The sequence below is a fragment of the Macaca mulatta genome, chromosome 19 (assembly GCF_049350105.2).
Source record: "Macaca mulatta isolate MMU2019108-1 chromosome 19, T2T-MMU8v2.0, whole genome shotgun sequence".
Lineage (NCBI taxonomy): Eukaryota > Metazoa > Chordata > Mammalia > Primates > Cercopithecidae > Macaca > Macaca mulatta.
In genome coordinates this window covers 67,012,075-67,026,002 of record NC_133424.1, presented here as the reverse complement: position 1 = coordinate 67,026,002, position 13,928 = coordinate 67,012,075, and the positions used below count along the sequence as shown (strand labels likewise).

The following is a 13,928-nucleotide window of genomic DNA, read 5'->3' as shown; positions in this document are numbered from 1 at the left end:
ATAGCTGGTTCAATAAACACCTGTAAACCCCACAGATCTGGAGGAGCGACTGTGTATTTATGGTATGAAAGATGATGTGTGGACGTGTGTCCCCGTGGAGATGAGACTAACAAGGCCTATGACTCTACAAATGTTTCATCTTGGAATGGCTCTGCCAGCTTTCCAGGTCTGCAGAGAGTAAGAATATCACTTGTTCATCTGATTCACGATCCTTGGATCCTCCCATGAGCTGCATCTGTGGACGGAAATTGGAGTCCCAGAGACAAATCAGGCTCCACCTGCTTCCAGAAGCTCAGAGTCCAGGGATGAGAACCCAGTGGAGGACAGATGGGGCTATATGGACATAGTAATGATAACACACCGGAAACTTTTGGCAAGAAAAGAGTCACATTACTGAAACCATGAGGGTAGACATGTTTATTTGAAGAAGAGGCAACTACATTGAAATTATTTTTAAAAATTTATAAGTTTCACTGCTGACAGAAGGCTGAAAGATAGTCTGAGGGGAGGTGGAACAGCATGAGGGAAGGTGGAACAGCACGTGTCTAAGTGCCGTGTTAAGAGGGAGCCTCTCGTATATTTGGAATTGTGAGTTCCTCAGTGTGACTGCAGCCTCCAGTAGGACTAGGAAGTAAGCCAGTAGGTTGGAGAGGTGGGCAGGGATCAAGTGAAGTGGAGAATTGTGGGCTAAGCAAGGGAGTGTGTTTTCTTTCCAGCAGGCAGTGAGGACCTTAGACATTGGCAAGCAAGAGAGAGGCACGTTCAGATTTGTGGTGTGAGGAAGAGCGATGCCCTAAGATGCAGACTCACACCTTCAGATTCCTGCTGCTGGTACATTGGAACTGGCAAGCTGGGTTTGAGACAGGGCTGTTGTCTCCCTGGAGGACCCCCTCAAGGCCTGACTCTGGTGCTCACGGGCAGGAGACAATGATCTGGGCTCAGCATTTGGAAGCTCTATGTACACGCTGGTATCTGTTGGGGGTCTCTTGGGCCTCTGAGAAGGGCGAGCGATTTTTCTCTGTGTGAAAACGCGGTGATCCAACTGTGCGTATGTCACCTCCTGAGGGTCTGGTTCATCAGAGTCCTGGAGAGAGGGAAATGTTGAGTGAGGGAGGAGCTTCCTATTTTTCAGGCCTCTTAGGGAATAAGACTATATCCATGAGGCTGGGGCAAGGAGGACCTACCTCCCTGTTCACTGTTCTGTCCCCTGCAGGCTCTTGGTCCATTACAGCAGCATCTGTAGGAGACAAAAGTCATCAAAACAGCTGGGAGGACACTTCTGGGTCCTCATTTCATAAGCAGATACCAAGATACAGGGGGAGGCCATAGGTGCCTGAGGTCCCTCAGTTGCCAACAGCCAGACTCAGACATTCTATCTCTCTGAGCTCAAGGACTCATCCCATGAATAGCTCTGAGTTCCCATCCCAGTGATTCTGCCTCCCACTTTCTGCCTGTCATGGAACCTTCTCCTGGATGTCAGTGGCTGCAGGGACATGAGGATACAGTTGAGAATCAGGCAATGGTCTGTGAGCTGAAGGCAGGGACAGGGTGTCTGGTGCTCTCTCTAGAAAGCTCTGCCTCTGTGGCTCCTGCCTTGGGCCAGAGACCATCCTGCCAGTGAGAAACACACACCTGCGTGCTTCCATCCCGCTTCCCCACGGGGCCCTGAGGTCTCTGGCCTCTGCTTCGTGAGACTTACTCTTTTTGTTGGAGCACCAGCGATGCAGGAGAAAGAAGAGGAGGATGGTGAAGGGGATGATGACCACTGAGGACACAATCAGAACATGCAGGTGTCTGGGGATACCTGGAGGAAGACGAGACACCAATAAGAAGCTAATCATAGCAGTTCCTCTCTATGGATTGTCTCGCATTTCTTGATTGACAGGTAGCCATATACAACGTCTCTTTAGGACAAACAGCCAGATAGCAGGAGACCCAGCTTTCTCCTCCTCTCTCAGTTATAGCTCTCATAGTAACCATAGAATGTGCTGAGGATACCACTGCTTTAGTTTAGATGTTTGACCCCTTGAAACCTCACATTGAAATTTAACCCCCAGTGTGGGAGGTTGGGCCTCTTGGGAGGTGTTTGGGTCATGGAGGTGGATCCATCCTGAATAGATCAATGCTGTCCCAAGGAGACAGGGTTAGCAAGTTCTCCCTCTATTAGTTCCTGGAGAGCTGGTTGTTAAAAAGAGCTTGGAAACTCCATCGCTCCCTCTTCCCCTTGCTCCCTCTCTTGCTGTGTGATCTCTGGTCTCTGCACACACAGACCCTCCTTCCTTTCTGCCAGAGTGGGAGCAGCCTGAGGCCATCAGAAGAAATAGATGCTGGTTCCATGCTTCTAGTACAGCCTGCAGAACTGTGAGGCAAACAAATCTCATTTCTTTAGAAGTTACCCAGGCTCAAGTGTTCTTTTATAGCCTCAAAAAGGGACTAAGACGGCAACATCCTGAGATCAGGAGGAACGTCCCACAACAGCCTGGGCTGTCTTCCTGTTCTTCCCAGAGGAGGACGTCATGCAGTGCTTTAGCTCAGTGCTTCCTGTGGCTCCAGGGTACAAAACCCAGGCCGGGCTGCTTTGTGGGTTCCCCCAGCTGCAGTGCAAATGGGGTGACTCCATATATCCCGAACAGCTTTTCTGAGCCTTGGGGGACTGGCTTACATCGAAATATAGGCTTCTGTTGTCAGTTGCTGCTTATGTGTTAGTAATGAACCTGCCTATGTCATGTATTCTCTGTGTGTTCTGTCTCCCTGGAGTGACGGTGACGGATAGAAACTGGCATAGCCCCAGGTGCAGTACAGGAGGTGTTTAGAGTCTTCTCTGGGAAGACTGGACTGGGATTGATACACAGTGAATGTGCTCTACAATTTCTACAGCCACAACCCTCTTGACTCAAAAAAATTACATTCTCCAAGAAATGAAATAAAAAGTGAAATCAAGATCAGAAAAGGTGAAGTAAATCTGACTTAAATCAAACAGCCATGAAATAATGATGCAGCCCAGGAATAACGTGCTACTTTTTGTGATCTCCTGAGACATTATTAAGCTGTTGTTCTACCTGAGAGGCAGTGGGAAGCACAACCACCTCCATCATCTATTGTTTCAATACAGCCTGTTCTTCTGTGAGTTAGTACGAAATGTGACCAGGAGAAAGTGCTGGCGCTGGTCTCTGAGTCCAAGATCTGAGCTCACTCCAAAGAGTATTGGTTTTTATCTCCCCATGATCTATCTGAATCTCCACAGGTGATTGGAAGTAGGAGTGAGGTGGGGCATTTGAGTGACAGGGCAAGTTTTATACCATGAACAGAGCACATTCTCTATTCCAGGGCCTGCGTTGGTGGGTTCAGGGGGCTTCCACATTTTCTGTATGATCTCAAACTCACAGAAAGCCAAATAAGGAAGAGGTTTTAGCCTGATTGTTTAATGGATAAGATAAAGGGTCAAAGAATTAAAGACAGAGAAGTAGAAAAATGATGGTTGGCATTCAGGTGCCTTTGTAATTTGTGTATGTTATATCATATTTATGTATTTTTTATTTTTTATTTTTTGAGACAGAGTCCCCCTGTGTCGCCCAGGCTGGAGTGCAGTGGCACCATCTCAGCTCACTGAAACCTCTGCCTCCAGGGTTGAAGCCATTCTCCTGCTTCAGCCTCCCTAGTAACTGGGATTACAGGCACGTGCCAATGCACCAGGCTAATTTTTGTATTTTTAGCACACACAGGGTTTCACCATGTTGGCCAGGCTGGTCTCAAACTCCTACCCTCAAAGGATGCACCCGCCTTGGCATCCAAAAGTGTTGGGTTACAGGCATGAGCCCCCATCCAGTCTCGTATATTATGTTATACTAGGTCCTTTCATTTGCACCACCCCTCATGTGTCCATTACTCCTCTGCCAGGTATTGATTTAGATGTAGAAAAGAAATACATCTCAGAAAGAAATTAATGAAACAAGGATTAAACTACTAGGAAAAATCAAACCCAGCAAGACCTCCCTGCAAATGATTCTACCTCACAAACATATCTTATATCCATCTTTCATTCATTTAGTGTGTAAATCAACTCTACATTTCACCAGTGGGGTGGGAATTGCCTTTTCAACAATCTCCTAGATTCCAGTTACGCACCGGGGCCTCCTTTATTTTCACGTCAGTCACTATTAATCACTTAGGGATTCCTAGTTAGCCCTGAGTTGAATCCAAGGGCTGAGAGTATAAAACACACACTTCTTGTTCCTTCTTAGTTTCCTGTGTGCCCAGTGTGCTCTCTGTCTCTCTCCAGTGGTCTTGTAATTCTCCCCATCTCATTCCCAGAGTTTCGGGCAGAGCCTCTTCCTTGAACTTAAGAATGTTTCCACCTTTGTGCTTTCACAGCTGAGAGCTCAGTGTGGAAAATCCTTCTGCCAATCTTCCAAGGGTTGAATCCATTTTTTTCATTAAGGTCATAAATATTATCTGATCAGTGAGACCTTCTCTGTCACCTGAAATTATACACTCAGCATTATCTATTATTTATTTTAAATCCTGGCTGGGCACAGTGGCTCACGCCTATAATCCTTGCACTTAGGGAGGCCAAGGCGGTCAGATTACTTGAGATTGGGAGTTTGAGACAGCCTGCACAACACGGTGAAACCTCATCTCTATTAAAAAATATACCAAAAAATTTTAGCCGAGTGTGGTGGTGTGCGGCTGTAATCCCAGCTACTCGGTAGGCTGAGGCAGAAGAATTGCATGAACCCAGGAGGCAGAGGGTGCAGTGAGTTGAGATTGTGCCACTGCACTCCAGCCTGTGGGACAGAGTGAGACTCTACCTCAAAACAAAACAAAAACCAAAAAAACAGATTTGGTGCACAGATGCTTCCCAATGGATCATTCATTTATTGATCCACTTGTGCATTCATTTTCTGCCCTCGTTTTTAACCATCTGCAATATCAGTGTCCCAAGAGCAGAGGCCGAATGCACCCTGTTTACCATTTGTGGAAGGCAGGCGAATGCTTCCCCACCCCAAAATGTCCCTGTCCTAGCCTCCATAGCTTGTGAATATATTATTTTACATGAAAGGAGGAATGAAGATTACAGATGGAATTACGGTTGCTAATCAGCTGAACTGAAAAGGAGGGTATCCTAGACGATTTTAGGGAGATTATGATGGATTATCTTGGTGACCCCAATAGAATCCCAAAGTCCTTAAAGATGAGGAAAAAGGCAGAGTAGCATTCAGAGAAAGAGGTGTGGGTGAAGAAGAGTCTGAATGATGCCATGTGAGACGTGACCAGCCTTCATGGGCTTTGAGGAAGGAGGAAGGGGTCTAGGGGCCAAAGAACGTGGGAGCCTCTAGGAACTGGGAAATGTAAGGAGCAGATTCTTGCTTGGAACCTTAAAAAGAAGTTCAGCCTTGCTGTGCCTTTGATATCAGCCCAGTGAGATGCATTTCGTACTTCTGAGCTATAGCACTGTGAGATAATTAAGAAAAACACGCTTTCATCCACAAAGCTTGTGGAAATTTGTTATGGCAACAATAGGAAAATATTCCACACTGCACAGCCAGAGCATGGGGCATTGGCTGAACAAGTGAGTGTCATGTGCATAAATGAACTAAATGCTCTGTTACTACAAGTTTCTTGCTCTGCTGAGTCAACCAGGATTGCGTCATGACAGACAGGAGCTCATTCCTTGGCAAGTAGAACTTTTCTAAAAACATCCCACCCTCATCAGATGTTCTTTTCACCTCCCTTTCTCAAGCCCCCAGGCATTTATCCTGCAGTTAGGAATGCAGGCAGAAAAAATACTGCATTTTTTTTTTTTTTTTTTTTTTTTCTGAGAAGGGTGTCAGATTTGCACTCATCCTTCTAGCTTGGAGGTCTCAGGTGCAGAAAATTAGAGATTAAGAGACTTCACTGATTGTGTTGGCCCCAGATCCCTTGTGCTGTTGGAGTGTCTAGAGTTCAGAGACAGCAGAAGACAGGCCCATAATCCCAGAAGGAGCTGAGCTAACGCTTGAATCCAAGGCTTCTACCTCTCCAGGTTTCCAAAAGCAGAGACAAGAGGGGTTCTTTACTCACCAGTGTTGGAGCTTGGTTCTGTGGGTGAAGACCAAGTACTTGAAGAGTTTCCTAGAACACAGGACAGGAGAGAGGTGTGGAAATGAAGATGCCTGTCTTCTACTCAATGGAAACCTTTAAGGTTGGTTCATGCCCAAACATTCTGTTATCTAATGTTGGGTCCTGGAAGTCCTGGTGTACCCTTCTCCATAATCATTGTATGTGATGCTCACTGTCTTGAGACTTCAAGGTATGAGGAGAAAACAGGAGCATCACACTACCTGACTTAAAAATACGTTACAGAGCTGTAGTAAGCAAAACAGCATGACATTGGCATAAAGAAAGACCCATAGAACAATGGAGCAAAATGAAGAACACAGACGTAATCCACCCATTTACATCCAATGGAGTTTGACAAAGGTTCTAAAGGTCTAAAATCAGGAAGGGACTGTCATTTCAATAAATGGTGCAGGGAAAACTGTATATCTACATGCAGAGGGATGAAACTGCACCTCTAACTCTCACCATACACAAAAATCAAATGAAAATGGATTAAAGACTTAAGGCCTAAACCCATTAAACATTTAAAAGGAAACATTGGGGAAATGTTCCAGGACATTTGTCTGAGGAAAGACATTTTGTTTAAAATCTCAAAAACACAAACAATCAAAACAAAAATAGACGATTGGGATTACATCAAACTAAGCAGCTTCTGCACCACAAAAGAAGCAACCAACAAAGTGAAGAGACAACCCACAGAATATTTGCAAAGTATGCACCTGGAGGGGATTAGCAACTAGAATATATGAGAAGCTCAAACACCTCAATAAAACAAATAATTTAATTATAAAATTAATGAAAGATCTGAACAGACATTTCTCAACGAACAAAACATGCAAATGGATATTGTGTATATGAAAAAATGTTCAGTATCAACTAATCATCAGAGAAATGTGAACTGAATTCACAGTGAGCTATCATCTCACCCCATTACAATGGCTTTTTATCAGAAAGACAGACAAAACAAATGCTGGTAAGGTGGTAGAGAAAGGAGAGCAGCAAGAATGTTTTCATCCAAGAAGCTTCTGGAAATTTGTTATGGCAACAATAGGAAAAGATTCCACAGAGCCAGAGCATGGGGTTTTGGCTGAACGAGTGAGTGAGTGGAAGTGTCATGTGCATAAATGAACTAAATACTCTCTGACTGCAAGTCTCTTGCTCTGCTGAGTCAACCAGGGTTTCATCTGGTACACTGTTGATATGAATGTAAATTAGTACAGCCATTACAGAGGAGAAGAGTATGGAAGTTCCTCAAAAAATAAAATGAGGTTGGGCACGGTGGTTCATGCCTGTAATCCCAGCACATTAGGAGGCCGAGGTGGGTAGATCACTTGAGGTCAGGACTTGAAGAGCAGCCTGGCCAATATAGAGAAACCCCATCTCTACTAAAAATATTAGCTGAGTGTGGTGGTGGGAGCCAGTAATCTCAGCTACTCAGGAGGCTGAGGCTGGGGAATCTCTTGAATCCCGGAGGTGCAAGTTGCAGTGAGCCCAGATGGCGCCACGGCACTCCAGCCTGGGCAACAAGAATGAAACTCTGTCTAAAAAAAAACAAAAACCATAAAACAAAACGTAAAAAGTCAACTTGCACAGGATCTAGCAATTCCACGACTGGGTGTAAACCAAAAGGAAAGGACTTCAGTGTATCGAAGTGATAGCTGCACTCCTATGACTGTTCTAGCACAGTTCACAGTAGCCAAGATGTGGAGTCAACCTACCTGCCCCTCAGTGGGTGAATGGATAGAGAGAATGTAGTACATACACACACTGGAGACTACTCATCCATAGAAACAATAACATCCTGACATTTGCAGCCACATGGATGGAACTGGAGGTCATTACAAGTATTTCCATTTCTTACTCATATGCAGGAGCTAAAAGGTGGATCTCATGAAAGTAGAGAGTAGAATGGTGGCTACCAGAGGCCAGGAAGGGAAGGGTGGAGGGTAAAAAAAAAAAAAAAAAGTACTAATTAATTAATTAATTAATTTTGAGAGAGTGTCTCTCTCTGTCTCCCAGGCTGCAGTGCAGTGGCATGATCTTGGCTCACTGCAACCTGTGCCTCCTGCAACTAAGTGCATCTCCTGCCTAACCCTCCCAAGTAGTTGGGACTACAGGCATGTGCCACCATGCTCGGCTAATTATTATTATTATTTTGTATTTTTAGTACAGATGGATTTTCCCCACGTTGGCCAGGGTGGTCTTGAGTCCCTGATCTCAAATGATCCACCTGCCTTGGCCTCTCAAAGTGTTGGGATTACAACCGTGAGCCACTGTGCCCGGCCTATAAATGTATTTATGAACAGTAGACTTCACACTTAAAAATGGTAAAGGTGGTAAATTATATAGGTATATTTCACCTCAATAAATACTTTTCCAAATGAAAAGAAAAGGGTGTAGGGGTTGCTGGTGATGACATCTCTCTGTGGGTGAGAGGCCGGGATGGGCTTCTGGGAAATAAGTAAGGTTGAGGGGCTGAGGGAACCTCAGATCTCCCCAAACTGAACCCAGTCTCCCCACCTCTGGGTCTGTCCTGACAGCTTTCTCCATCTGCCTGGGTGCCGACAGCCCTGAACGCGGGCCTCCATGTGGGCTGTGAAGGAGGGTTTGGAGGTGCCCTGTCTGCCATCCTGCGCCCTGAACCCACCCTCACACCCAGGCTTTGTCTTCTCTCTGCATCTGTCCATGCTTCTCTCCATCATCAGCAGGAAGTTCCTCAGCTATGGCTCTAGGATTACAAGACGTGGGACAGGCATGGGGTTTCCTCACCTGTGACAGAAATGGGCAGTGGGTCACTCGGGTGTGACCACACATAGGGCAGGGCACGGAAAGAGCCAAAGCATCTGTAGTTCCCTCCGTGGGTTGCAGGGCCCAGAGGAAAGTCAGCCTTGAATGTTCCACTGACCCTCGGCACTGCAGGGAGCCTAAGTCCATGGGCCTCCCCATCCCTGGATAGACGGTAAATGTCAAACGAGCTCTGGGAGCTGCAGGACAAGGTCACGTTCTCTCCTGCCTGAACCGTGGGGCCCGGCTGGGCTGTGAGAGAAGGTTTCCCATATAGACCTGGAAAGAGAAGAGGCAGTTTCCTCAGGGAGGTTCTTCCTTGTCACAGCTCCCCTCACACCTGAACTGAGAACTCACTCCCCTGCTCTATGGCCTAATGCTCTCTCTCACCCTCCACCCCGTCTCTCTTCATGTCTGTCTCCTCCTTCCACCTTCTCTGTCTCTGACTTCACTTCCCCATCCCTATCTATGTTTTCTCTTTTGTACCATTTTATTATTTCTGACCTTTCTGACCCTACTTGGATTGGTTGACTTGATCTTCCTCTTTCTTTAATTCTGAGTCTCTCATTTTCTGTCTTATTCATAACTTTCTGCATATTTCTATCTATTATCTATTGATCGATCTATCAATTATCTATGTATGTATCTATCATCTATCGTCATCTGTGCATCTATGACCTCTCTCTCTGTTATCTATCATCTATCAATCAATGTATGTATGTATCTATCCATCTATCTATCATCACGTGTCTGTCTTTCTCTCTCTCTGTCTCTTTATGTATCATCTGTCTATCTATCTACTTCTCTATCTATATCGTCTATCAGTCATTCATCATCTATTTATCTATCACCTATCTCTCTGTTATCTATCATCTATCTCTTATCTTTCATCCATTTATATCTATCTATCATCTGTCTTTCTCCTTCTCCTTTTCTCTGCCTCACAGTCTCTCTAGTTCTCTTTTGGCATCTCTGCAATCCATCTCCACATCTTTATCTTTCCCTGTTTTCGTGCCCCTCCCTCAGGGCTCTGATTTTAGGGCATTTCTCTGCTCCCTTCCATCATATGCTCACTGCTCTGCCCTCTTTTTCTATCTCTTTATATGTCTGTGAGTCTCTCAATTCCCTTCTTCTGGCTCATTTTGTGTGTGTGTTCATGTCTTCGCTTTTTGGTTTCCCTGATTTCACTCCGTGTCTCTCTGTGGGCTTTTGTTCTCAGTAATCCTATAACATGTGGTGTTATTTGAATATGAGCCTCAGAATCCAGTCTGGGGACTCCAGGAACTCACAGCATACAGGGGTTGGTGTTCTGCTCCCTCACCTGGGGCCATGGTGTCCTGGGACGATGACAGCTCCACTGCATGGAAGGCAGAGGTTTAAGAATAAACATGGCATCTGTAGGTGCCACAAGCCTGGGGCCACAGGGCCCAACTCAGGCCAGATAGACGTGTCTCTTTGGGTTCTCCTGGTAGAGAACACTTTGTGGAGGTGAAACAGAACAGAACCTTCTAACCTGTGCCTGGTCTCTGAACAAAGTCGGCATGGAAGGACACCTCTTCTGGGACATGTCTGTCTCTCTGTGTGTCTTCTTTACCTCTTTATCTCTTTTCCTAACACGCTGTATGGTCCCTGTGTCTGGCTTCTACGTTATGATGTGCGGTCTGTACTTGTGTCTCCTGTTTCTCTACCTCTGTTGGTACAGACCTCATGAAGTCACTTTCTCTCCATGAGAATCCCACACTCATCTTCCTCATGACCACCTGGGGCTTCCGGTGCTAGATCATTCACTCCCTGTCCCTGCAAGGGTGAGAGGCAGGTCTGGATTCTCTCACCTATGATCACGATGTCCAGAGGGTCACTGGGAGCTGACCACTCATAGGGGGAGTAAGCGACAGAACCAAAACATCTGTAGGTCCCTGCAAGGGCAGGTATCATGGGACCCACGGAAGAGTTGGCCTGGGAACCCCCATCATGGAGCTGTCCAGTGAGGTGCAAGGGGTCCTCAGTGATCCCCTCTCTGTGCAGAAGGAAATGCTCAAACCTCATATCTGACCAACATTGCAGGACGACCATCTCTCCTGATTTCACCAGGGGACCTGGGTGGGCCAGGAGGGAAGGCTTTCTGTAGACTCCTAAGAAGAGAGGTTGTGAGTTCAGATGGCGTCTCCCTTTCTCATCCCATTCATGGGACCTGGAATAAGTGAGACTTCCCCTCCATGGTGTCTACCTCTCTCCTCCCTGTCTGTGTCTCCATGTTCTTTTCTGTGCCCATAACCCTGGTGCAGGTCCCTCCATCTGTCTCCCTCCCTCTTCCCTGTCTCTCTGTCTCTAGGACCCCTGATTCCCTTCCCACTGGGCTCAGTGTCATCTCTTAGGCTGTTGTATCTGTTTCCCACTAATCTCTTTGCTGGTGTTTATGTGGGGCTGGAAGAGGAACCACGACAGGCTGCATGTCCAGGCTCTCAGCAGCCTGAATCAATCTCTTTTGGACAAATGGGAATGGCTGGCAGGAGGTGTGAACTCATCAGTAAGGCAGGTACCAATGTCCCTGTTCCTGATGGGGGTTGGGAGCCTCTCCTGCCATGTCTGTGCCTTTTCCGTGGTCCCAGCTGCCATAGGGTGGCCCCTAGTGCTGGTTCCAGGAGAATCAACCCCTTCCTCTGTGGATCGAGCCTGGTGGTAGCATCAGTATTCCGCCTGTGCTGAAATCAGTGTAGCCAACCTTCTCCTTGTTTGGTTTCTTAACTTGTCCTTGACCTGAGTTCCTGTGTTGGTTTCCTGTTGCTGCTGTAGAAAATTATCACAAACATGGTGGCAGGAGAGAATACAATAACCCCTTCTACTAATGGAGAACAGAAATCTGACCCAGTTCTCTCTGGGCTAAAATCAAGGCATCTGCAGGGCTGTGCTTCCACTGGAGACTGAGGGAGAATCAGTTCCCTTGACTTCTCCAGCCCTTAGAGCCACCTGCCTTCATGGTTCGTGGCCTTCCTTCACCTTCAAAGCCTGTAGTGAGTCTCCCTCCCACTATGCTGTTCTAATCCCCACTCTCCTCATCCTCCTCCTCTCATGTGGTCCCTTGTGATTACACTGAGCCCAGTGGGACAGTCCAGGACGTCTCCCCATCTCAAGGTCAACTCATCAACAACCTGAGCTCCATCTTCCCCTTCAGTCCCCTGCCCTATAACATAAAGAGTCACAGGGTCCACTGATTACCATGTAGCCATAACTGGGGACAATTATTCTTCCCACCACAGTACCTATTTTTCTGTACTGAATCCCCCTTTACCCTAAAGACAGTCAGGTCCTGGGTGATGGGACCCTGGTGGACACCCCCAGCAGAAGCTCTGGGATTCAGGAGGTGGGACAAGGAGAAGCCCAGACAGGAGCCCTCTGACCTGTGACCGTGATCACCAGGGGGTTGCTGGGAGCCGACCACTCAGTGGGGGAGTGCAGGTGTGAACCCCGACATCTGTAGGTCCCTGCGTGTGCCGGGGTCACAGGGCCCAGGAGGATGTCCTTCCAGAATCTTCTGTTGTAGAGCTCAGGGGCAGGCACCCCATCTTCCTTGTACAGACTGAAGATGGTAAACCCAAGATGAGAGTGACACTGAAGACTCACGTGTTCTCCTTGAGGCACCACAGCGCTGGGCCAGGCAGAGAGGAAGGGCTTGTCCTGACCATCTGGGGGAGAAGGAGGCACAGCCTTTAGAGAGGAGGATGTGGAGCAGCCCCTCCCTCCCTGTGCTCAGAAGATTCTCCCCACTTTCCACATTTCTAAGGCTCCTACCACACCTGGGTGCCCAGGGCTACAGGAAGAACCCATCTCGCATAGACATGGCATCTCCCTACAAGAAAAGTGTCAGCTGAGAACTTTGAGCAAGTGCTGAATAAGTGACTCTTACTAGATTTTAATACTGCAAGATTACTCACATAAAAAAACACAAAGTAGACACAGGATGGAGGGCATGACCTTTGTGAATGGAATATCAGCTAATGCATGAACCAAAATAAACAACTAAGCCCTCATTAGAAGATCTGAAATGTCAGGATCATGACTGTGGTTCCCCACCCCGCTTCTGGTAGAATGACAGCGGCAACACTGCAGCCCCGACCATCATGGAAACACTGGAGGGTGTGAGTTACGTTCTTGTCCTCAGAGGCTGGCTGTTCTTGCACTGCTTCCCTCCCTTCCTCTGTCGGTGACACCACTTCTTCCCCACACACTGCTGCTTTGAGCACTCCAGTCTCCCCCAGGGTCCCCACAGACTCAGCCAAGGGAAAGAAAGAACAGGGAGGGCTAGGACAGAACTGTGGGCCAAGCTTCCCATGGCTTCCTTTTCCTAGTTCATGAGAGATTCCCACATGGCTTCCCATCGTCATCCCATCAGTCAACCCCTTGTGCTGCCTGCCTCATGTTTCAAGAAAATCATCTTATGTGGGGAGATGACAACCTAAGGTTTGGAGAAGGACTCACCCACATGTGACCAGGCCCTCTGCAGCAAGAAGAACCCTATAAAGAAAGATCATGATGGATGATCCATCTGTACATCACCTCCAGGCCCATATCTCCACTCCAGACCCATATCTCCACTCCAGGCCCATATCTACAGTTCCAGGCTCATATCTTCACTCCAGGCCCATATCTACAGTTCCAGGCCCCTATCTACACTCTAGGCCCATATCTCCACCTCCAGGCCCGTATCTCCATTCCAGGCCCATATTTGCATTCCAAGCCAGTATCTCCACTCCAGACCCATATCTCCACTCCAGGCCCATATCTACAGTTCTAGGCTCATATCTTCACTCCAGGCCCATATCTACAGTTCTAGGCTCATATCTTCACTCCAGGCTCATATCTCCACTCCAGGCCCATATCTCCACCTCCAGGCCCGTATCTTCATTCCAGGCCCATACTTGCATTCCAAACCAGTATCTCCACTCCAGGCCCATATCTCTATCTCCAGGCCCATATCTCCATTCCAGGCCCATATCTAAAGCTCCAGGCCCATGTCTCCACTCCAGCTCATATCTCCACCCCAGGCC

General features: G+C 47.2%; 1 protein-coding gene across 13 annotated transcripts in view; it reads right to left on the bottom strand.

The window, feature by feature from the left end:
* Nucleotides 1-13,928, bottom strand: part of KIR3DL2 (killer cell immunoglobulin-like receptor, three domains, long cytoplasmic tail, 2) — a 33,555-nt gene that overhangs the window by 17,997 nt on the left and 1,630 nt on the right. Inside the window, exons 2-9 of one of the 13 annotated variants that reach the window (XM_077975613.1) lie at nucleotides 13,360-13,395; nucleotides 12,282-12,566; nucleotides 10,716-11,015; nucleotides 8,869-9,162; nucleotides 6,061-6,111; nucleotides 1,700-1,804; nucleotides 1,185-1,237; nucleotides 844-1,084 (exon numbers count right to left, since the gene is read on the bottom strand). In XM_077975613.1, coding sequence (XP_077831739.1) covers nucleotides 844-1,084; nucleotides 1,185-1,237; nucleotides 1,700-1,804; nucleotides 6,061-6,111; nucleotides 8,869-9,162; nucleotides 10,716-11,015; nucleotides 12,282-12,566; nucleotides 13,360-13,395 — 1,365 coding nt within the window. 13 annotated transcript variants of the gene reach the window in all.